This window comes from Anser brachyrhynchus (genome assembly GCF_964034855.1).
Source record: "Anser brachyrhynchus genome assembly, chromosome: 1".
Taxonomy (NCBI): Eukaryota; Metazoa; Chordata; class Aves; order Anseriformes; family Anatidae; genus Anser; species Anser brachyrhynchus.
Window position 1 is genome coordinate 66,135,511 of NC_137694.1, and position 25,615 is coordinate 66,161,125.

At 38.8% G+C, this 25,615-nt stretch overlaps 1 protein-coding gene across 50 annotated transcripts in view; it reads left to right on the forward strand.

Moving 5' to 3' along the window:
- The window catches only part of CACNA1C (calcium voltage-gated channel subunit alpha1 C), a 494,498-nt gene that overhangs the window by 325,455 nt on the left and 143,428 nt on the right, over positions 1 to 25,615 (forward strand). For 30 of the 50 annotated variants that reach the window (XM_080576059.1, XM_080576022.1, XM_080576048.1 and 27 more), the window contains 2 exons: positions 17,437 to 17,540; positions 24,237 to 24,409. In XM_080576059.1, the coding sequence (XP_080432185.1) occupies positions 17,437 to 17,540; positions 24,237 to 24,409 (277 nt within the window). Of the gene's footprint in view, positions 1 to 17,436; positions 17,541 to 17,928; positions 18,033 to 24,236; positions 24,410 to 25,615 lie in introns of all 50 variants that reach the window. The other 20 variants (XM_080576026.1, XM_080576053.1, XM_080576031.1 and 17 more) reach the window with 1 other exon arrangement.

Here is a 25,615-nt window from a genome sequence, read left to right on the forward strand (position 1 = left end):
CTGTGCAGGCACCAAGGCCCATTTTTGAGGACCCCTCAGTCTTGGGAGCTTTTGGCAGCAGGTGTAAAGCCAAATGTTACAAATTGAGTCATTTGGCATTTAGTAATAAGTCTCTGCTGCAGTCCGTTATTTCTTATTGTCCTGTTGACTCAGGAGAAAAATAGATCCCTGTGCAGTTTCTAACAACCTATTTAAGTATTTGTAGGCATTTGTTGTGTCCCCTTAATCTTTTTCTAATCTGAGCAGATTTGGTTCTTTCTACCTTCCCTAATGGCGCTTCCTTTTAATTATTTTTAATCAATTTGTTACTGTCCTTCAGGGAAGTTTCACTTCTGAGTTAAATACAACTTGGACTATGCCCTGTCTCTAGAAAGGCTTTTATCTTTGTGCGAAATCTGCTTTCTGCAGCTGGAGCCCTGTGACACTGCATGCAAGACTGTCTACTGCCGCCTCAATTCTAAGTGCCTGGTCTCTCCATTCCCCTGCAATTAAACAATCATATACATAAATGAAAACAGAGTACAGAGCAAACGCAAAACGCAACAGAACATTGTTGCATTGGGCTGTTCATACTGCTGGGTAATGGAGAACCTTGACGTGGGATGTTTTGCATACAGCTTGGCCATTGCACCTTGAATTCTAGGACTGAATAATTCTACTTTATCTACTCCATGATTATTAAATATTAATAATGAGCAGCCACAAGCCTGCTATCATTTCTGGAATATTGGCTTTGTCCCATGTCGTTTGTGCAACGCATCAGAATGCTTGGTTGAGTCCCTGAAAATAACATGCAGTGCCTCCAGGGACAGTTTACCTCAAGGCTCTGACTGTAAACTGAAGACTGTGGTATTATTATAGGTGGACTAGAGCCAGCTCTGGATCAGATTCAGAGCACTAACCTGTCTCTGGAATAAATGCCTGAACTGGCACATAGTAGATTGACTCCCTCAAATTTAACTGTACAATCCTTGGTAGACTTGCCCAGTCCCTAGACAAGAAAACATTTTAGTGATCTAAGATAGGGCAGCAGAGCCGCCACAGTGGACTGAGACTGAATCAGTCATAGCTTTCAGAAGCATCACATCCCCAAAGGCAGCAAAGTGTTGCATGTGCTAGATGGAGTGGGTTAGACAGGCTGTACTGGAAGACCCTTCTGTCTCTGAGAGATCATACCTCCAAGAGTCACTAAATGGAACTTGAAACTGGAGCTCATGGTCACCTTTGGTCACCATGGTCACCTTTACAATACCTGAGATTAAATTAAAATAGGAAATAAACTGGACAACAGGTATAATTTACTTTGCTGACAGCATTGAAATATCCTGAGCTTTTCTCATCCCTCCACAGCTTGTTGCAGCCAATGAGGAAGATGTGAGGAATGCAGTGATATTGCCACAAAGTGGAAGATGTTAAACGCAGAGCTGCAACCCCCAATTTTTGCCAGCTGTGTTTTTCCTTCTAACCATTTATTCTTGCAGCGCTTAGTCTTGATTTAGTAAGGCTTTCTACACAAGAGAATGATCTGATTCTAAGAATATATCTGTCTACGTTTCCATGGCGTTTATTCCCCATCCACCCCCATCCCTCCAAGAAAGTGCTCGGCTTTTATTGTTGTGGGGTTGAGGTTTTTTAATCATCTTTTTGGCAGGCTTTGGCATGGATGTGAAAAATTAACAAAGAATAAGCACGCAAGTATGAGCAACCCATCTCTGGGATTGCAGAGGTTATTTCTTCTCCTTCTGCTGTAACAGTGGTGGGTAAGGGAAGAGGGACCATGGTTCAGAGCACTGAAGGGCCACAGCACTAATGCACTAAAAAAAAAGCAGTGTCCATCCTTAATTTGCATAAATGCTGACCTGAATTTTTTTCCTTTTTCTCATGAACAATTGCACATGCAACTGTCATGGTTGCCTATACTGCTGCCTTGAACATAACAGCAGTGACTTGCTGTTTGCCACCTGCCACAAAAAATCTGCTGCTGAACATTTGCTTTATGCAAAAGGGACACTTATTTTGTGAAATGAAGTTTTCATGAGCCCTTCAGGCCTCAACTTTGGGCCTCTCAGCCCTCTTCCTCTGTATGAAAAGAAGCTATCTATTAAAAATAAACTTCTTCATGGGATGGTTAAAGGGGTGTTAGTGGAGACCTCTGCCCAGTGCTCCTGCGTGGGAAGGACCTCTTTAATTGCTCTGTCTTTCTGTTGCCCTTTCTCTATTCTTTCTTCTTTTGTTCTTCCTTAGGCTCTTTCCTAATTACTGCTATCTAATCACCACAGAGACCTTTCTTGTCTTTATTCTTTAATCTTTTATCCCAGAGCTATAAAATTAAGAGCAAAGCTACTGGGACACTTCTAAGTGTCTTAGGATTTTGAGTGCCTATGTTTGTGGGTGCACTGTTTGGGCCATACTACCAGTTTTTCAAGAACTGATGATCACTGCCTTCTGAAGTAATCATCTTCAGAGGAGTTAAGTTTGGACCCAGATCCACTAGGCAGTTTCACAAATAACAGGCTTTGGTTCATTATCTAGTCCACGGGAAAGAAAAAGAGTGGAGGATATGCCTAAGGTCAGAACACAAGTGGTGGCTCAAATACTGATGATTTATAATCCTTGAGTTTAATTTTGTTTCAACATCTTGTTTTCAAGATGTAAGGCAATACAACCACTCCTTCACCAATCTCACTGTGAAAAAATAAGTCTTTTCCTGCCTGTGCAGAGAATTGGTTAACCACTATTGTCTTTTTTTCATTGATTTCAGCGGGATTTCTGCCTAAACAGAACTTGCAGGCTCTCTGATAGGTGGTCATGATGTCATAGCATATAGTTTAGCTGCTCTCATGGCATCCTCTACAGCCACTGTCTTCAAAATTCAATTCTATGAACTGTGTTCAAATTGAAGGGCTAAAAATGTCGGACATGTTTCCCTAAAGATGTAAAGTGACCAGAATTACTAAATGAAGGGTTTGGGACTGAGTCAGGGGACTTGTTGCCACAGAACATCCCTACTGTGGATTTTTAAAGCATATCTAGAAGTCAGTCCTGGACATTGTGCTCATCTTGTCTACATGGTGTTTCTGATAAGATTCACAAGGAAAAGAGAAGGGGCAGCCTTGTCGGCTGATATACAGTTGCACCTTGTTCATATTCTCTGATAGTTGTTTCTTCAGCATACCTCTAGTGCATAAGTGGGTAGTGTGCCTATCAGATGAAGACTTATTAGCTGTGTGCTATGAGATCTAAATATCATGCATTTTATTTGAGATTTTTGGGTGTGATTTCACAACTGAAAGGTGGATTCATCATCTGAAATATAGAACGGATTTCTAGCAATATCATAAATTGGGGAACTGGCTACAAATGCAAGTGGGATACACTGATCAAGTGCAAAAAAAAGAATCAATAGTGGTGCCTCCCCTTAGTAAAGAAGGTAGTGATTATCTACAGCTTACAGTACTGTTTTTCATTATCTTTATTTTTAAGGACTTAATTGACTATGTAAATCAATGAACAGTATGTGCTCGTGTATTCCCATGCATGCAGCAATCAGTGCTGTTCTGATATACTTGTGGTAGAATTTGCTATCAGACTGCACTGAGATAAATAGAAGCCTTTCTAAAATAGCAGTACAATAAAACAGGCAGAAAATCCTTTCTGGATAATCAGCCATGCAAATGTAAATACAAAATAAACAGAGACAGGAAGGGAAAGCCCAGAATTCTAAGATGAAATGAAATCTTTAGATTTGGTAACCCACCATCATCGGGGATATTTCCATGCTTGAAATCAGCGTTTTATTCTTTTGGAGTGAATTTCCAAAGCCTTTAAAAGATGAAAAGGTTTTTAAATAACTAAGCAGCAGTAGGAGATGGAACTGCAGTAGTAGCTGTAATGAAAGAACTGTGAGCCCTGTGGCTAAATAGCCTTTGGGCTTTTGGACGACTTTTTCAAAGATCAACCTTTTCCTTTTCAAGGGGAAAAAAAAAGCTGTATGCACTTAATGTAGGAACAAGGCAACACATGCAAAGCTCTGTTACTTTTGCCTCAGGAGGCCTAAATTCAAATCCCGATTAAGTCACACAAGTCAAAATAATTTTTGGAGGTCACTACACAGCATTTCTGCAACTTGTAAATTCACCCAACAAGCTAACCCAGTCGGGTAATCAGCCACATGAGAACATGGGGAGCCTTAATGGATGATAGTTTCTGTACAGGGATCTGACTTCAGCAGAACACTGGAGACAGTTCAATAACATGAATCTCCTCTAAGTAGATCTACTGCTCAGGAGGCAAAAAGAGTAGTGCAATAAGAAGGCAAAGGTAATGCCACTGTTGATGTTAGTTGTTCAGTAGGGACGATAAGGAAAAATGGTCTGTCAGCTGCCTGTATCAACGAGCAAAATGGATCAAGAGCAGGGGCATGGCATACCAGACTCCAGGCTATGTTTGTGGAAAGTCATGGGGACCTGCCCAGTCTGGGTGTTTTATCTGTCAGAGTTCTGCCTGGGTCAGTGCATTGTCTGTTCTTTTGCAGCTGGTCTGTATGGCCCAGTCAGTCTCAATGCAGACAGAGGGTGACCTGAAACACCTTTAAAAAATAAAATAAAATAAAATAAAATAAAATAAAATAAAATAAAATAAAATAAAATAAAATAAAATAAAATAAAATAAAATAAAATAAAATAAAATAAAATAAAATAAAACAAAATAAAATAAAATAATAAAAAAATAAAATAAAATAAAATAGCAAACACAAAAAAAACACACTTTTGTTTAGAGGTGATTATTTTCATCCTCAAAATGCAACAGATCCAGTGCACTACAAAATAAGAGCTGCTTCATAACTTGGCAATAAATGAATATCAAGATTTGTCTTTGGGTAAAAACAGGCCAAAGAAAAATTTAAAACTAAAATGCATGTGTGCAAATATATAGCTGAGACGTTGCTATATAGAGGGATTTTGATTTGCAGTTAGTTGTCCGTTTGCATTTCTTTTTTGGAAGTTTGCATCGGGGTTTTTGGAAGCTGGGTTCCAAAGAATTATTGTTAGGCTGCTATCGCTGCTAGAACAGTAATTCAGAAGGGGTGAATACCCTGAAATCAGTGGGTCACTTCGTTCAACCTCCTACTTTGTTCTAGAAGCACTAGAATCAGCTCATGGCTGACACATTTTAAATGCTTTTCATTCATCTCTCTCCAGCGTTGCCCTCAAGGATGTCAGTGTGCTCTGTACACTGAAGGATGAGTTCTGATCTTCCACTGGCACAGTTTCAGTTCTCTGCTTTCAGTGAAGTTACTCTAGAATTAACACTTTGGCAAAAGAGGTCTACACATCCAAGCACAGAAACCGAGGGCTGCAAAGACAGTTATGATACAGAACACCATGAATCTGCTTGTGTTTTCTGTGCAGTGCTATAGGTTTTATTGGAAACAGTTCATGTAGCTGAAACTGGAGGGGGAACTGACATGAACTGGCCAGACCACAAACACTGATGGCCTCTTTGATAGCAAAATCCTTCTCAGGCCTGCTTTTCTGAAACTGATTCCCATCTAGCTTACTTTGTTTCTGGTATGTCAGGGTATCTGGACTGGCGGTGACCACACATGAGTCACTTTTCTATACTACTTTTCCAAAATGAACTTTAAAGAAGGAAACAGTTATAATTACTCTTTCCTAGCTAACTAGGAACAGAAGCAACCATGAGTAATCAATCATGATACCAACAGTTCTTCCTTAAGTCTCAGTGGAAGACATGGTCTGATTGATTCTAAAGTCCATGGACAAGTGATCTATGCTAAACTGAATTGAAATATATTGAAAAAAAGTTTGTTTGTTTTTGTGGTTTTCTGGTTTTGGTTGTTTGGTTTTTATTTTGCTTTTTTTTTCCCCCCTCTTTTACATATTAAACCTAGAGAAAGAGGGTAAGGTGGCGAAGGAGGAGGTTTATTGGAGCTCTGAATTAAATTGCCTTTGATGTAAGAAATTCTAGCTGTGTAAATAATGTTTGCAGTAGGAGTTCAGAATCCCTGTATTGCCAAACACTCTGCAGAGGTACATAGTACCCTCCTTTAAAAAAAAAAAAAAATTAATTAAAAGCACAGGTGGTATTATTCCACAATTATTTTTGTTTTCCCACCCTTAGTATAATTGACTACATGAATTTCCCAGTGATACTTGCACTAACAATTCAATATGCTTAGGTTATGTCAGCAAAATCCACTTTTGAGGTTGTTGACTTGCCATGGTAACCTGTGCCCCTTTGGGACATTACTGGTACTAATAGATCTTGCAACTTGGTGAAATCAAAATTAAGTAACACTGTTGTTTTCTTCAAATCAAGGGAGAGCCTAACTTTCTATTTATCTGTTTTGAAATGATAAGTGTGAAGTCAAATGCCAGCAACCTTTACCAGTAGAAAGAAGGACAGTAGATTTGTGTGAAGGCCACTTAAAATTATGGATTTAATTAAGACAGTAGTAAACAGACCCATGTCAATATTCCCCCTACCTCTTCTGCAAGCACAAACTACCATGCCATAGAAATATGGGATCAGTGAGCATTTTCAAAACAAGTAGCTTGCAGTGGAAAAAGTTCAGCTCAGTCATTGTGTACCACAGACATTTTGACCTGCTGGTATTTGAATGCAAATTTTAATTCTCTTCCCACTCTCAGACAGAGACCTCATATTTCCCATAATAGCTCAGCCTGTTAAAGAACAGCCGACTGCAAAAAACAATGTGCACCCAGACCAAAAACAGATGAAATATGAATATAGAAAGTTACCAAAGAATGAAATGATATCGTGGAGTCCAGTGGCTATACAGTGGAGGGTAAAAAATGCAGTGGAAAGATTCATTGTCAGCATTACGGTATCAGCAATCTGGGGCTAGACGATTGAAAATTGTTGCTTTTTTTATGTCTCAGACTTTATACAGCCTTTCCCAGCTGCAGAAGGGGGCATATCCATGGAAAGGTGGGGCCATAGTTAATGAGTGATGAAAATATAACTCAGTGCTGCTATAAAGAAACAAGCTTGGCATATTCTATCGGTAGCAATGCACTTCCTGCATACTATGTGCAACAAAAATAAAATACAATTTGCTTCATATTTTTTATGTTTTCTTCATTGGAGGGAGTTCATATAAAGACAAAATGCCATTCCACTGTGATTGTATACTTGCAGAGAAGTTCAAGTAGCTATTCTACATGTTTTCAGTTTGTCTGCCATCAAGCAGCTGACAGTTAGAAGGCTGTGCTTCAGGATCTCTACTCTAGCCTTGTTCTTGCACAGATTGCCATAGCCTGGTAGGGCCCTTCTGCAGGATTCCTGCTTTTACACTGACCAAGAATTTCAAGCCAGTCAAGGTGTACTTTTTTCTGGAGCGTATGCTCTTGTGACTCTGAAATTGAGCCTGGCACTGCTTTCAATTGTCTTCTTCATAGAGCAGTGTGGGAAGCCTGGTCAGTTCTGGATACTTCAATGTCTTATCAAGAAAATTGGGCAGTATAGCAGTGAATTATAGCTATACCCAAAGATTTTTTTTCTACAATGAACCATGAATTAATGTTCTTCTGGATCAGAGAAGGTGTCCTTCGGTGAGGACATCTAGACCAGATTCCACATAGTCTTTGTCAACAGGATTGAAGAGGCAACCTCTGCAGACTCCATCTTTTCATATGTCTGCTTGCTTCCCCTTCTCTCTTCTGTACTCATCTTGAATTGTTTCCCTTGATGTTTCTGTTGTCTTTATCAAGGCAGTCCTTTCTCAGTAAATGTATCCATTTAGCTCCTGTGGTGAGTTCCGAAAAAATAACTAATATTTCTGGCTCAGGGTGGAATTTCAATTTGCTCTTTCTGTCACTACACAACACACAGAACAATTGGGGAACGCAGGTGCATGTAGGAATCTTGGAACACTACATATTATTCTTCCCACTGCCATGTATGATGACTCTTGCCTACATTATTTGCTTTTATCTACAGTGACCGTATACCAGAAAAACCTGTCTGGAGCATTTTTTGCTCTGTTTTATGATCCCTGTGCACTTGTCTTCACCCAGCTCTGTCTTGCCTGTGTCCTGAAGACACTCTGCAAAAGGATTCTAGCTGTCTATTTGCACATACAAAATTTGTAAAATTCCATAATTGAGGTTAGACGGTAAGAAGAGACTTACAAGTGCTTGGAGATGACAGCTGAGCTTAAAACTTGCCTTTCCCTTAAGAACTTCAAAATAAAGCAAATGTGATTGTCAAAACAAATAATTTTTAGCATGAGCAACTGATCAAGTGCTGCTCCTTCCTTTGAGTGTCATCAGACTGAGCCTGGGATGAATACTCCAGTCTCTTCTTTGCATCCATCTGATAACATCAGCTACAAAATACAGAGTGTTTCAGAATGGTTGCAAGGAGCACCTGTGGCCTACAGTCCTTTTAAGACCATTAGAATGTCAATGCTTAGAAAGAAATTCTACCCAGAATAAGAGCAAAGGCATCTGGAGTCCTTTGCTTATATTTTATGCCATTCGTAAGAAATTTTATTCTATTGATTCCAAGCCCATAAAAGTAAGTCTAGTTCCTTTGTTTTTTCTTCCTTTTTAATATATATTTTTGCTTATTTGGGGAGGTTGTAATTTTTTCACCCCCTTCTCTCTCCTTTACCTTGAGTCAGCTCTGAGACCTTCAATTCCCACTCCTTATCACCTGTCTTTAAGACTCAGGAAGGCTTAAAGTATTTCAAGTTGACAAGATAAATGATAATACTTCTCATGATGCACTAGAATGTCTAGACTGAAATGCTTAAATCTTGTTGCTTGAACCAATGATTTTGTAATTTCTTAGTCACTGTGTACAGAAAACTTCTAATTTTATGGAGCTGTTTTCCCCTGGGAATTTCAGAAAATGAGCTCTTTATCATATATTTCTCCCAGTCCTGTGCCTCATCCCATTCAAGCAGAGCACTTATGCATATCAGTTCAATTCTGCTGGTAACAATAATATTGACCATTGGCTTTAATGGAATTACTCATATGCTGTAAATTATGCACATACACAAGTACTGGATTAAAAACCAACCAAGCAAAGACAACTAATTAGATTTCAAATATTGAAGGATCTGCGAGGTGGAATCTTCATTCTTAGGATAATAATGCAGTAAGTCTAAATCCATCTTTAAAGACATATGATGGGTAAAAATATGTGCTTTTTCTTGCTCCTTCTGTGAATGGTGAAGTCAGACAGAAACTGTATATAGACTTACTTGAGGTGTATGTATGACCAACCAGGGATTTCTAAAGCAAAAATGTGCTTTTTTCATGTCATTATTGACAAGCTGTGTATGAGCCTTAAATTATTCAGGTTCCAAGGACAATAGCAGATTCGGAATCTGTAGGATTTCAGTGCTATATAATCAATCCCACAGTTTGTCCCACAAGTTAGAAGTGCTTATGGAACTTGACATATATAGAAAGACAATTTTTGTACTGTGTCTCTTTATAATCCCTCATTCAAATCTTCTTGGGGCTTCTTTTCAGCATTAATAGTTTTGTGAAAAAGTTAGGAATTGTGAATAACAATGAGTAATTTCCTTGTTAAAAGTAATGCTAGATTAGTGTGATTTATAATAAGTTGCAAAATGCATAATTAATACATTTAGCACATTACATGGAAGAAGCAGTGTAACATACACAGGACTGGGCAACCTGACCTAGTGGGTGGCATCCCTGCCCATGGCAGGGGGGTTGGAACTGTGTGATCTTCAAGCTCCCTTCCAAACCAAGCTGTTCTGTGATTCTATGACTGTTTAGAGGTCAAAGAAGAATACAGTGTGCAGGATTTGTTACCACATCCAACCAGCAAAGCTAAATTCCTGCAAACGCAGGGGTTGGTTTGTTTGCATCACAGTCTGAATGGTCAAAGACCAATTAACTAGAAGAACATGCTCAGAAGAGCATAACCACTAAAGACCCAGTTGTCAGATGACTTAGATCTCTAATGAGACATTGAGAGAAAGGAAGGAATCAGACCTTTCACATCACAAGTCCTCAGAGTGCTCTGTCTACTAGGAAGAGCTCTTAAAGTAAAGAGAACAAGGACGTCAGAGCCAAGGTTTTCCTAAGCCTGAATCAGCTTTGCAGTTGAAAAGTTAACCAGAAAAGAAGGATTTATTGAACAAATTGTTTCTTTTTTGTTTGCTGAGCAGCCTCAAAAATCATGCTATCACCACTTACAATTGTTAGTTGGATGTTGTTAGGAGCAGTTAGCAATACCCTTTTGTTCATTTGGGATGAGAATTTTTTTTCCGCAGATATTTCTGCAGATGTGATATCTCTAGAATGAGGAAAGGTATCAAAAAGAATCTTTCAAAGTTTTGCTTCTTCACTGTATTGATTTATCTGGACACTTTCTAGCAAATCATCCTGCCTTAATTACTTCTGAAGGGTTGCATCAATTTTATCAGATCATTTTAGTTCACTGACTGGATGAATGCAAAGCATTTTAGTCAGTCAATGTCAAGTTTAAAAAAAAAAAAAAAAAGTAAACCTTTAACTATTGTGAAGCAGTATGAAAGTATAATGGAAGAAGAAGAAATAATACAAGAGTAACAGTACTTTGCTTTATGGGCCACATAGCCTTTGCCTGAGACCTAGGGTTTACTGACTACCTATAATGTAAATTCTTCTTGAATATGCTCAACGCAGCTGTAGCTGTGAAGGGTGAGGCTCCATCCTTTTTTTATTTTAATTGTTTTTGTGCTTGAATTCTGACTAAAGAAGTTTGGGGGAAACATTTTTCCCTCACAATGCAAGGCAATGCATTATCCAATAAAAAAGTTTCTAATGCTGTTTGAGCAGAGTTTAAAGTCATAGTTCCATAAGCATATGAGAATAAATTGCATTTACCTAAATATTCGCGGGAAGAGAAGGAAAGAGAGAGTGGAAAAGGGAAAAAAAATAATACAAAGCTTTTCATTTTGTAATTGATCAGTGATAAATATCTAGGTCTCATGTTAGTATGTATATACACGGTCCTTTATGTATCACCTGTTAGTAGGGTACCATTTGATCTATAATCAAAGCCGAGGAAACAACTTCTATACATCCTTAAATTCTGAAGGTGCTTAAGTACTTTTCCCAAAAGAGAGGGTTTTAAAAATGGAGGCTTCAAGCAGGAAGCTATGTTCAAAGACAGTTAAATGTTGCCTGTACCTCCTCTTCTTTCTGCTGTCTCCTTCTACACATATTCTCCAATTTTATTTCCCTTTATGATTACAAGCAATATTTAGTTTCAGCTAGAGATCTTGCTATTGGCCATAACCATTGCATATGGCTAGATAATTTCCTGAGGCAGCGAATTCCACAGATTGGATTTAGCCTGCAAAAAATAGCATTTCTACTCAAAATTTCCCAATTTACTGCCCATTAATTTTATTGAGTACTCTGCCCTTCTTGATTAATGTCACTCTGTGAAAGGTTATACACTTCATTCAGAATACTTGAAGCACTCGACTTGTATATAAAAAAAGGCGATCATAACATTCTATAGTCATTAAAAATCAATTAGCAATTTATTCAAGAAATAGAAGGCTAACCCTGGTGTCCCAGCTAACTTGCTAAGCCATTGCTCTCCAGTATTGTGCACCGAACAAGATAGACTTCAGATTTTTTCTTCAACTGTCCATTTAGTATGAGTGGCTTGCTGCTTTCCAGTGACAGCTGCCCTTCTATGATGGATTAAACTTCTGCTGTAACTTGAGCTTGTCAGTTGTTTATGAAAGACATTTGGCACAAAGTGTAAGGGTGTGGGTATGTGAATTGCCAAGTCAGCAGAATTTAGTGAATTGTGTCTTCCCCTCCTATTATCTGGATGAAAGATGTCCACTGTGTGCTTAGTGATGCTGGACCATTATATTAATAGAAAATATGCCTCTAACATTATCTTTGAACTATGATGCTAGTGTAATGAACGAGAAACTTGAAAAATGTGCCTAGCTATTGTTCCTGGGGAAAAAGAAAAAAAAAAAAAAAAAAAAAAAAAAAAACTCTAAACAACCAGAGCACCCATGTCTCATGTAGCTCCAATAATATGTCTTCACCTAGTTCTGAAGAACCACAAGATATAGGCATGAAAGTGTATTTATGGAGACATATCGACTTTTCATTCCTTGGCCCGTACTGAAACTGCTGGTTGTAATTGTGACTAACAAACAACAGAATTAAAAATCCTGGTGCTATTGCTAGGCGATTATCTGTGTCATTGAGAAAAAAGCCTTCAACTGAAGGTTGCAATGCTAAGGTCATAGCAATTAAGGATGCTTGGAAAAGAAGAGGTCTCCCACAATACACAATGTTCATCAGACTTCCTGAGATATGTTGAAATGCTTTCTCTTCATCTTGATGTTGAGCAGTTTCTTTGACTTGCAAGAAAAAGAAAAAAAAGTATCAGAATCCAATTCCTTTGGTTTGTGTGTAGTGAAGTTGTTTGTGTTTGGTGAAATTGTTTGTAGTGAAATTATTTGCTTTGTCCAGAGAGGAAAAAATGACTCCAAGTTTATTTATAACAAGGGGTATGTGTTGCAACCAATGCAATGGGAGACATGGGTTTTCCCAGAAAGACAGTTTAGCAAAACACACCAAAACAAAGACCAGGTCATGTGGCAGTTAAGTGTGTAGTGGGTATCCAACATATGACAGGCTACTTCTCAAGCTCTGACAAAAGAATAAATTGTGTATGTCCATCGCAACTTGGTTCACGGTACTTAAAGCTAATATAGTTCCTCTAATAGGAGTAATCATTGCTTCTTATGAGTATTTATTGACTGGACTCAAGGCAAAAGAATGACACAGATCCAGAAATGCTTGAAGAGAATGCCAGGTGTGTTTCTTTAATCACAGTATTTCCAAGCATAACAAGCAGGACTCTAATTATATAGCCCTGCTCAAAATATAATGTTCTAAAGATCTTCTTAATTCTGATTATGTAACTCGTTCAGAAAACAGGACACAGTCTTGTATGTCAGGGAATGCAAATCTCTGTCCTCTTATTGCAGGTGTCTAGGATGACCAGGCAGTAAATCCATTCATTAAGGCTGAGAAGTGGTGCAGAGTGTTACTGACCGTAATGGTCCCTTCTGTCACCGCAAAATTGAGAAACTATCCAAAACAATGTTAATGTTAGAGGGAAAACTTAGAAGCCCTTCAGAGAAAAATCCCATCCTGTTCCTTTCAGCCCAAGTGAGTAGGTAAACTACAGTATGAACAGGCATTTGCAAAGTGCAGTAATTTGGTCCTAGTCCCAGTCCCATCCACATGAGCCCAGAGCAAAGTTAGAGCGTTGCTGTATGAGAGGCTAAACTGGATTCTTCAGAGGCCATTTGGTCACTAAGGAGTCTCTTGAGCAAACTTCTTCCTAGAAAGGGCAGAGGTTCAGCCTAATTCAGCTTCAGTGATCTTGAGTCTGCACCTGAATACTGAGATGAGATGGTGACATTCTGTTGTACAGTACCCAGTGAGGCAAGGCAGTATCTCACTTTGTAGATTGGAAGGCTAAAGCGTAGTGAGCCAAAATGATGTCCCACAGTGCTAGAGAAGGTATGTAGCAAATCAAGAGAAGGAGTCTAAGACCCTAATCTCTGAGGTGCCCCTAAGAGATGACACATCAGCAGCGTTCAGAATTGTACCAACTTTCTCACTGTTGACAGTAGTGAGATGTAAGCGTGGAGAAGTGAGCTATAAAAGGTCAGGCAGTTTGACTCAGAAAGCAGAATTATTTCTATAAATGACCATCTGTAGATCTATACTAATGCTATGCTTCCAGCTGACCTAGCAATCATCCCACACACACTTAAATTGACACCAAGCTGAATCACCTTGACTGCCGTAACTGGAATATTGTCATTCAAATCTACACTGGCTGATAGTCTTTGTTCAGACCTGTAAATGATCTTCCTTTTCTGTTGAGATTCATATGTTTAATAATAAACACCCCAGGGAGACATAAACAGAAAAAGTGCACTCAGCAACCAGGGAGCTAAACTGGCTATCAGCAGTTGTACTGTCTATCCTAGTGATGTAACTTATAAGAGATCCCCTTTGTGTTCACTGTAGGCAATGCTACAAAAAAATATTCTATAGACCTAATTTTCTACACTCAGTAATGTGTAAATGGTAAATCTCCTTCTGATTGTCATGACCCTGTGCAGCTTCTCTATTTCAGTAGCATAATTGGGAAAAATCATCTGTACCTCCTAAGTTATGTTTGCAGTGAAAGCCTCCAGCTTCAGTCAACAGGACACATGTATGCATGCACATGTGATTAATAGCTCCTTATTTGCAGAATAATGACGTTTCCAAGAAGCGTTTTCAATGAAAGACAGATGCAAGGTTTTTAATTATAACTGTATGGGAGCATTGTTCAGTTGTGGGTAGTCTATCCTGGACTTCTAGGATACTTCCATTTTAGAGGAAGCATTTCCAGATATTTGGAAGGATAAAATCTTAGCCAAGAATTTAACGTTTCTTAAATGTTGATACGTTACTGTTACTGTTTTGAGTAAGTGTTACTTCTTTTTTCCCCAAACCTCTGCCAAGCAGCCTACCTCTCTGCATTTCTCTTGAAAATATTTTTCAAGATCAAATAGTAAACTCAGTGTGCTGTCTCCATACCAAAGCTTTTGTTTGTGTTTTTACATAGTTTATCAAATACCTAATGTTACATCAACATATAACATACATTCCTAGCACCCGTGGGTCAGTTTCACAATATTTGGAATGATCTCACCTTCTGCTAAAGAAAACAAGATGTGACAGTATCCTACATATGGAGTCCAGCAAGAAAGAGAGAGAGTAAATACTCAGCTATCTGCCAAGTACTGATGGTTTCTCTGCTCTTGAGAAGATACCACTGTCTCTGCTTGTCAGCTTACCCATTACATATATGGCTGAGCAGTAAAAAGGAGGTGAAAAATGGACCTCACAAATGTTCAGTCTGAGAAGTCCCAAATGCTCTGCTATACCAGGAAGCAGGTCTATTCTTCAGGACCAAGTTGTGCTGATGCTAGCTGATGTAATCATTATGCAATTGTGCAGGCACTGGGACTAGCCAGAGTACACTGTATTCTACTTATATACCTTACCAGACCACAGAGGAAGCTTCTTGTCATCTGGAAATTTCTTCACACCAGAGAAGTAGAAAGTTCTCTACCAGAAATTTTGGCATTTGTTATTTAAGATTCACTCATACCACAACTTCTAAAAGTTCTACTTTTCCAGCTGACTTTCCCAGATGAAGAAAAATACTGCCAATAGATAAGTGCCACATAGCTGAGACTTTTTTATCACCATCCATCATAATTAAAAGGAAGTCAAGTTGTCATTGTGCCTGCATAAATTCTTATGGCAGTTTCTCAGTCATTCTTAATCATTGTTTGTGTGGAAATTTTTATATAGATAGTTGCATTCTTTGTAGAAGAGAGAGGATGTTAAGTCCAATTTCTTGACCTCATTCCAGCTTAGGTAGTTATGCTTTGCCTGCCTGATTTATCTGCTGTGATTGTGGGTGAATATTTGCTTCCATCTTGTATCATAGTGTTTTGTTTTCTTTAATGCATTGCTGTGTTTCACAGCAGAGGTGTCTGTGGGATGGTCATGTCATGTGGGATGCAATGTGTCTTGCAAACATAAAGAATAATTAGTGATATTCCCATAATAACTGAGCAATTCTACAACAGTATTCAAAGGGAAAGTGGGTAATATACTTAGGGACTGTTAGAGAAACTCCTGAATTTCTGAAGAGAGGTGTTTCAGGTACTCTCTTCTGACTACAAAATCCATCAGTCCTGTGAGGAAGCAGCTGATGAACTGTTTTCACAGAGGTAGATTTTGAACTTCCTTTTTAATGAGTCTCCTTCAGTTAAGTTGCAGCTGAAAGAGCCCGGAGATAGAATTCTGTATTGGCCCATTGACTGTGGACTGTTGCCAGACATGGACTTTAGTGACTGTACTTTGAAAGTAAAATGGATGATGTACTTCCATCCACAAAGAACTGATTATATTAGTGTTACTCTCCTGCCTTGTCTTGCTGAAGGTCTGAAATTCCTTTCCTGAGTTGTTATGAATCTTAAGTCAGATCGCCTCCCCTAAAGTGTGTCTCAGTGCCCATGTATGGAAGAACAGTTCTTCTGTGATCACAACAAATGCTTAGATTGCAAAGACGAGAGCATTTTCCTAGAAGGAGAGAACAACATATGATAAAATTTTACAAGTGTGGAAAACAAAGGAACCTAAGTTGCTTTATGCCTTTTAGGTACTTTCAAGTCTGCAATTTAAGTTCATAAATCATTTTAGTGCTCCTGAATATGTTAACCACCATCTGTTTCTTTAATGATGCTGTGTCTGGCTCAGGAGATAAGTGTTTATGAAAAGTAATGAAGAAGGGGTTTTGGTATTTTGATACCATCATGAAAATGAGATATTGAGGTATCCAGCAACTTTCCAAAATTTTGAACTTCAGAGGACACTTCAAGATAAAATGGTGTTTATATGCTACATGCTTTTAGAATACGTAAAATATGTGCTAGTGTTGCTGTACACATAATACAGGTTCTGGTGCTAAAATAATGCTCTGCTGGCTTCATTTGCAGATTTTCATAGTAGTGTTAAAGACAGATCTATGTTCATGCCATTCAGTTTACAGTCTCAAATTCTTTGAGCATTCACTTGTGTAGGAGTCACATTTTGAAAGAGAGATTCATCCTTCAAGGAGAGAAAGGAAGTTTGTGAGAAAGCTTTAGGTCACACAATCATTCAGGTTGGAAAAGACCTCTAAGATCATCTAGTCCAGCCTTTAGATTGTCTAGTCCAACCTTTAAGTCCTGAAAGGACTTTTCTCAAAAGCATACAGCTACTGCCCTGACTGTAGAAAACTAAAGATTACCAGAGAATTGCCAGGGAAAGATAAGTATATGTCCACAGTTACCACACATTTTTCTCTGAAGTGTGTGTACCTGTGCTGCAAATGGGAAATAAATATAAGCTGACAACACACTGAGGTAATGCTTAGCAAAACCTAGCAACTTTTTCACAAGCAGAAATTACATGCACAGAGATTAGAACAGAAGTTTAGAAGTCATTGGATGGACCTTTGTGGTGCTGTGGGTAAACTCCATAAAGTGATAGTCTGCAACTTTGAGCAGTCAAAGAAGTGCCAGTACAGCACATAGTTGTACTCTCAATCTGTATTAATCACTGCCTGTAAAGAAACAGCTAGAGGAAAAAAGCAATCAAAGCAGAGGTCACACCAGAAAGAACATACAGAAACACTTGCTATGATTATGTGTAAACCAACCACAGGCTCTGTTTACAAACCTTTCCATCTGTTCCTTTGCCTAATCATTTCTGCTTTCCCTCTCTGTCTTCTAACTTTCCTTCGTCTTTCCAGATGCAGGACGCTATGGGCTATGAGTTACCATGGGTGTATTTTGTCAGTCTGGTCATCTTTGGATCCTTTTTCGTTCTAAATCTGGTTCTTGGTGTGTTGAGCGGGTAAGCTGACAGTTTTGGTGTCCTTTTTCCAATGCTACAGGGCAAGACTCCACAATAAGGGTTCTTCCCTGTCACCAGGATTCTTTTGGAGGGATTAAAAATCTGAATCCAAGGAAGCTTTCACATCAGCTCTCAAAAATCTTGACCAAATATTCAAACTTGGCAAATATTCAAACTTGGCAAATAACAATGCAGGTAACAGAATAGGTATGCTGACAAAGAAATTTAATGTCTGGGCATCCAAAATTGCTAAAGTCAACCTTCCATAAATTTTCAGAAAAATTATTATTGAAAATTTTATTGCTGGTGACTTGGGATCTCTTTGGCTGGAGCCTTGCAATGCTCAGAACCTGAGCTTGTCTCACTAATTATCATTCCACTCTTCCAGGTCAATGATGCCATAGGAAGGGACTGGCCCTGGATCTATTTTGTTACACTAATCATCATAGGGTCATTTTTTGTACTTAACTTGGTTCTCGGTGTACTTAGCGGGTAAGCAGTACCAGGAAAATGTTTTGTTATTGTTTATTTTTTAAAATTTGTATTTCTATTCCTACTCTGTTGTTACCAAAACAACGGGCAATGGTGGGTTGATCTCAGGAATCTTTATAGAAGACCTGGGCTATTGCTGTGCAAATAGCAAAACATGGCATTCCTAATGGCATGGAAAGAGTCTTTTGATTAAACCAAAGGAGGAAAAAAAAAAAGGAAAAAAAAAAAAGACAACTATGACTGTAACTTTCCTCTACCTAAAACCTCTACCTATTCTCTATGGGAAGAGGACAATACTATGTTCCACTGTTTAACTGCCTGTGGGTGAAGCATACCATTCACCACAGAAGGGGATTACAGTAAAATCTCTAGAAGAGTCATTGGGACTGAAGGAGGAATGAGAGCACGAGACAAATCCCTTCGCAGTTGTGGGATGAGATTCCTGCCAAATTATGTTTTCTCACATGAGAAATTTTCACATTGCTCAGTATCTCTAAAGCACAGCCTAATGGGAGACTATTTTCCCTGAAGAGTGTCTTGGGCACATTTCTTCTTCAATAACCACATCTTCTCTGTTGTGTGGATTACAAGCCTAAAATTATGCAGGGAGGAAAGATCATTTCTCTCTGACCTTTCCTAAGGGTGAACAGAGAAGCAGGATAATTTCTTCTAGTGTTTAAACATCCCTAAGTCATCTAGACATGTAGCTGTATTTCAGTTCTGCTGTATAACCCTCACTGTGAAGCATCATTTTGGTAGATATGATTAAAAACAATTGATATTGTCCCCTGTAGTTAAAAACTTACTGCCCCTGGGGAGCCAGATAATTAGAGGAATCAAGCCAGTCAACATTCCTCACACAATTATTTTTTTTACAGATCTCCTAGAATTAAGCTTCGAATTCCGTATTTGGGCATGACTGGGTGCCTATAGCCATTCCATGTAGATGGATAAATATGGTGTGAGGGCTTTTATGCATCCTCTTTTTCTTTGTTTCTAACATCATGCCTCTCTCAATGAGCTCTAAATGAATTTGGTCAGAGCCTGTACTCGTTGCCTCAGTGGGAAACCCTTAAATCTCCCGTCTTTTGATCATAAGAGGGGGAATATCATCTCTGAGCAGGAGGGAAGCCTTGATGCTTCACCGAAATTGTGTCCTCAGTGTTTGTGCCAACAACATAGGAAAGACAGTAGTAGAACTAGAGAAGAAAATCCTCCATTGATCATCCTGCGAAGAGAAAGATAATAGCAGATCTACAGAAGGTGTTGCCATTGTCTTCATTACTTCATTAAAGGAGACATGCAGCTAAGAAAACTGCTGCAAAGAGAAGAGTTTCCAAGCAGTAAATGGAGAAGGACAAAACCCTCAGTAATGAAGTGTCAGGCAATAGTCTGTGTTTGGATTTCTGGAGAGTGATACTCTGGGTACAATTTTAAAATGTAAGCTCCTCATTTCTCCATGCGGATGCTCAGATCAGTAGGTAAGGATGTCAGCAGTAGAGGAGGAGGATGACCAGCTGACAGTGGGTAAGCAGTCTGTTGTATCAGAAATGCAGTTGAGGACCATGTAAGACGGTGGTTGAAGATTCTGTAATATCTGATTTGATAAAACAGTGCCTGTGAGCCCAGCCTTGAGGAGTGCATATTGTTGAAGCATTGCTGATTCAATTTACCGACACCTGGATTTGTGTCTGTACATAGTGTAAATTTGCATTTCCTCTCTCTTTTGTTTTTTAACCTAAGAAAGTGTTCTGGGGCCTAGATACTCCATCTCCTGAGACACTGCAGCCAGAGCACCACAGCTAGTGGTGAGAGATGGAAACTATCTGTAGGGAGAACTGAAATCAAATATGAAGTTCACCTTGCTTAATCTGTGAGTCACTATTTCTGGCTGTGTTCACACTATTATGACAGCTGCACTGTTTCTGCAGTTTTTCTCCCAACTGGAGAAAAGTAAAAAGAAACTTAAGAATTTGCATCCATGAAAAAAAAAATAGAAATGATGGCAGAAATGTTCTAAATTTTCTTTAGGCTAAATAAGCAGTTCTTAAACAATTAACTTTCTAAAGCAATTCTAAATTCTGCTGAGTTGCAAAGTGTCTTCGCTTTGCAGATTCAGCTTTTTTTTTAATAAACTCGCTATTAGTCTGTTTTGTGTAGATGATCCACCTGTCTGTTCTATGTAGTACACAAAGCAATATTCCCGAGCATCTTTGTAGATCCATTCTGGGCACCTCTGATTTCTCCCCATTTATTTCAGGAACGTCAACAAGCATGTTGTGTAGGTAGACTTCGTCAATGACAGATTAGCTTAGTTTTTTTAATCACTTCTGAATACGTAAGTGTAATTAATTGTACTCACAAAGACACTTTGATTGCACCTGCAAAATCAAATACTGAGTTCTGCTCTGCCTCAGATCTCATCTGTAATTTGTTTTTCCTCAGGTATTTCACCCATTCATGATTCTTCTGGTGAATTTTCTAGTCAAGTGCTAAGCTAAATAGTATGACAGAGTATTAGTGTGTAGAGCTATAATCCTTTTCGTATTTTGACTGAGCACACTATAAAATCAATGTGTTCCAAAGGAAAAACCTAGTCAGCAGATAACACAGTGGACCTTCTCAAGTCTAGGCAAAAGGAGTCCATGTCACTGCTGTAAGTAGTGAAGCCACTGTTACAGGTCTTCTGAGACCAGTGACGTTCGCATCTCCTACCTGTTTCAGTTGATTAGTGAGGGGAAAAAATGGCAGTGTGTGTTTAACTTTCAGACCTGTATGTTGATGCATATAGATTCAGATTTATTTTACATTTTGCCAATCAGTGATCCAAATTCCAGGATAGAGGCCAAACAAGCAATTTCCTAGGGCAAATGGAGGGCCAGAGAACAGCCATTTCTTCTGATATGAGAGGATCCTGGAAACCCAGTTGGCTGCTTCTGATGCTGTTACTGCCAAGGAAGAGATAAGAGTGAATAGGAGGCTGTCTGTGGTTGTAGCTCCTCCTGAGGACGGCAGAAGTAGTTTTCCTGATATTTCAGGGCTCTTCTTTAGTCTTCTGTCCCCTCTTCCAACCCTTTCCATTCTTTGCTGTATCTGTCAGGGTGGATGAGTTTTGAAGCCTCGTGCTGCATTAAGCAAGAGCTTTGAACTGCTAGAATTCTGCCATTTTCCTCACTTTCCAACACTCCTCTGAATGAGAGAATTCATACTGAGATCAGATATAGACATGAATTATCTATATTTCACCACCAGGATTGGTATTTCCTTTGGCAGATGTCTTAGAGTTTCCTGGGAAAGTGAAGGAAAGTGAAGCAAACGGAGTTGGGGAAAAACAATGAGATTTCGCCAACTCGTGAACAGATGTTGTCTTGTTCACTGAAAAGAGACAGATTGCTTGGTAGTTCTGCAAGCCTCTGTTGACCTTATCCTCACATGATATTGCAATTTTTTTTTGAGAAGGCCACCTCCTGACTCAGGATAGCACTTCTATCAGAAAGCTTATTTGGTCCTTGGCCTCCCTGCTGAAACTGCAAACAATGAACATTTACTGCCAACTGTGATGGTGGCAGAGGTAATGTGCACACCTGCCGGCAGTAGGAACTGGACTGAGGTCACCAACTCATTTCACATGGGATAGTAAATGACATGGATAGTAATTCTTGATTGTGAACTACATTTGCCTGCATACAGGCTGGCATTCCACATGGGAAGTGATTGGAATTGTATTAGCAATTTCCTGAGCCACCTGTTCTCAATAGTTTAATGCTCGTAGAGTATAGAAATTAAGATAATTTAAATAAGTTGTCTTCTTTGGAGAGTCATCCAAGATCTGGAAACCCATACATTGTACAAAGGAAAGAGACAGGTGAATTCATATCATTTAGACTGGGGGATCACAGTATTTTCAGCTGTGCCATGAAAAAGCCAGGTAACAAGTTAACTTCTATGCAGACAGTCAGCATAATGACATGCTGCTAAAAGCTCATTTCAGTTTAGTCAGCTCTTCTTCCAGCCTGGGTCACATTTGAGAGGGACAGTACATGGGGCTGACAAGACCCAAGCAGGCATGCAGCTTAGATGCATCTAATATAAATGATCCAGTTCAGTGCAGGGTAGAAATTCCATTTTCTGTTAGCTGGATCATTTCGTTTTCCACACTTTGGTTTCTAAAACTGACCCTTGCAAGTTATAGCAATGCAAATACATAGTTCTCACTTGGAGTTGAAAGCCTTTTCCCTTTTAAAAATGGACCTATTTGTTGAAGATTCTAAAATACCAATTTACAAGCCAACTATTGAAATACTAGGATTTGATTTTTCAAACAGCCTTAATAGTGCATAGCTTCATTCAGTGATTTTTCTGGAGTTCATTCATTAATTTGGATAAGGTGCTATGTAAGACCCAGAGGAAAGATGTTATTGAAGCTATAAACAGAAACAATTGGAATTGATTGGATTTTTTAAAAATCTTTTGTACAGATTTTATTGTTATTGCTGGGGTCATTCTTGCCATATTTGCAGTAGCTCTTTCTCGGCCTTGTGGCTATCGGGTCCCAGGGTTGACTGTGATCTAACTTCAGGCCTGAAAACCAGTGATTCTCTTCATCATTTGCACCTTCATTATCACTATCCCATGGGACAGTCTGAAACTTCAGTAATGTGACAGAGGGTGAAGATCGCACACGCATCCTTTGTCACATAGTTTGGCTTGAAATGAAGATATCTTCCTACTTTTCCTACTTTCATTCTGCTGCTGTGCTGGTATCATGCACAGTTCGTAATATAAAAAGCCTGATCAAAAGACTGAAGTCAATGGAAATCTTTCAGCAGGTTTTGACCAGACAGAAGTACTTCACTAAACCATCACTACTGGAAATGCATCTCTGTCTCAGTTGCTTGAGAACACTTCATGTGGCACTCATTGATATTTTGATTAGGATTTTCATACTCCTGATATTGTCCCACCAAAGTTAGTGGAAGGCTTCCCATTTGTTTTTGGAGGAGCAAAACAAAGACTAATATTAGGCTTTTTTTTTTTTTTTTAATTTCACTCATTGCTGACAATCATCAGCGAGGCTAATGGATGTTGTATTTGAGAGAATGACTTTTCCTCTCATATCTAGACACAGTGGGCCATGTTATCTGCAGTGTGCACCTTGTGTAGTGATCTGCTTCAATAGATATAAGGCTTAAGTACTCTTAGTCCAGTGTTTTTCACAATCATTAAGCTTACTGTTAAAAATACAAGCATTAAAACCTGATTTAGAACCACAGGAGAATCGTTAAATGGAGGTAGATTGGCATTTCTAGAAAAAAGTAGTGCAGGATAGATGTCTGACAGATAGGAAGAAAAAGAGTCACAGTCAAAAAGAAGGCAAAGCAGACACCCTGGATCATAACTAAGCAACATTAAATTCTTGTTCCTATGCCCTCTCTTTTAAGCCCATATTCCCAATAGTGGTTTTTCATCACACAATCAAACACCTACCCTGTTTCACTTTCTGGCAGAATCTATTATTGCTCATGTTTGTCTACCCAGCTGGAGACTTGAAAACTAAGTTTCATGTCAGATAACAGGCCTGAATACTGAAAGCCTGCAATAAAACATTGAGGTCTAAATTTTCAAGTATACTGTTCAGTACTATGGGTGAAATTGCCCATAATTATCTGTGTACAGAATTGTGAGTATCATTACTTACACTTACAATTAGTACAACTTAGTTGTGATTATACCTATAATCTTAAAGACAGATTGAGACCTGACTAAAAATTAGAGCCACCATCTCACTCTCCAGATGTCAGATTATTGTCAAACAGTTCATCATTGTCTCGAATTAACCACTATCCATATAGATATTTATGGATAGCTTTTGGAGAATATCAAGTGGTAAAGAATGTTAGAAAGTGTGTGGTATTGTACAAAAACATTATATATGAGTTTTATTTTAATTATTAATCAAATGTTGAGAATGAAAGGATTAAAAAGGTAATTATGTTCTCGTAAGCATTGGTAAAAATGTGGACACTCCAGCTGTTTTACAAGTGCAAGGATACTCCTTTCATGTGTCTGTCCTGACAGAACAGAGAAAGCTGGGTGTGCTACAGAGGATATGGAGACTTTCTAGTGGAAATCAATCTAATCCATTGTTTTTCAATCTCTTCCTCTCCCTCCACCCACGTCCCGTTCCTCCCTCCCTCTTGCTAGGGAGTTTTCCAAAGAAAGAGAGAAGGCTAAGGCTCGTGGTGATTTCCAGAAGTTACGGGAAAAGCAACAGCTGGAGGAGGATTTGAAGGGATATTTAGACTGGATAACTCAAGCTGAAGACATTGACCCAGAAAATGAAGATGAAGGCATGGATGAGGAGAAGCCTCGAAACAGTAAGCAATTTTCTTCTGTCTGTCTGTCTTTCTCCGCTTTTACCAAGGGAGCCTGTGCCCACCTGCTCTAGTGCTGAGATTGCCTATAGGGCAGAACAGGTTCTTTCTGAGACTCTCACTATGCTTATACGTGATCCAAGTTTAATGCTTTTTTGGAAACAATGGAAGGGAGAAATATGTGTAAAATAATGGATATTGTTTTGCAGATCCTCAGTTTCTTGTCTATAATACTGACATTAGAACCTGATATTAAACAGGAAAAAAGATCAATACTTGCCGTTGGAAGTTCGCTACTGGGATAAGTTTTAAAATATACATGTGTCTCCTATTTGTTTATTTAATTGTAGTTCAGTGTTACAGGCTATTGACACTTGGTTAATTACTTTGAAAGCAAAAGTTTCTAGGCAAAGCAATGCTACAGTATGGGATAAGGGCCAAGTCAACCCTGTTGTACATTAAGTGCGCCATCTGTAACTCCATTGAAATCAGCGGAATTGCATTTGCTTTTGCCAGGCTGGAGTTAAGCTTTCAGGCATTTCTTGTAAGAGAAGTACCTCTTTTTATTCTGTTCTGGAGTTGAGAAGATGTTTATGCAAAGTGAGAATTCACTATCTCTTCTTATTACAAATCTTGAAGGATGATGGGTTTGAAGAAAGCAGAGATTCCTTGTGTTTCACTATCTTCATTGAATCTTCTCACTCCACCTCATCTTTTACTAGTACAGGCTCTGTATCACTTCAGAAACACCTAGCAGTTATCATTACAGGTCATGTGCTTGGGAAATGTCAGAGTTGGAACCTTTAGACAGTTATGCAGTTAAAGGACACCTATACTACTCAGCTTTCATTGCTGAAATGTGCATTATCCCAGTTTGATTTTGGAGGAGGAGACATGAAGCATTTCCCTATAGATCACCCTTCCTACCAAATAAACAAAATCTATGGGGTGCTCTGATCAGAACCATATATTCCAGCACCAGGAAGACCAGACACTGAAAAGTTATTCCTGCAGAAAAAAAGCAAGATTTCTATCAGATGCTCATGATATTTTGGAGAAGTAAGCACTACTCCCTGTAGCTGCCAGAACACTTAAGTTCTTTCAGAAAAAAAGGGAAGAAAAAAAAAATCACTTGTGGGGTCATGAATACCCCTGATACCTATGTATTTGGATTTGAGGGAGTCATTGGGGGGACTTGCTCAGACCTCC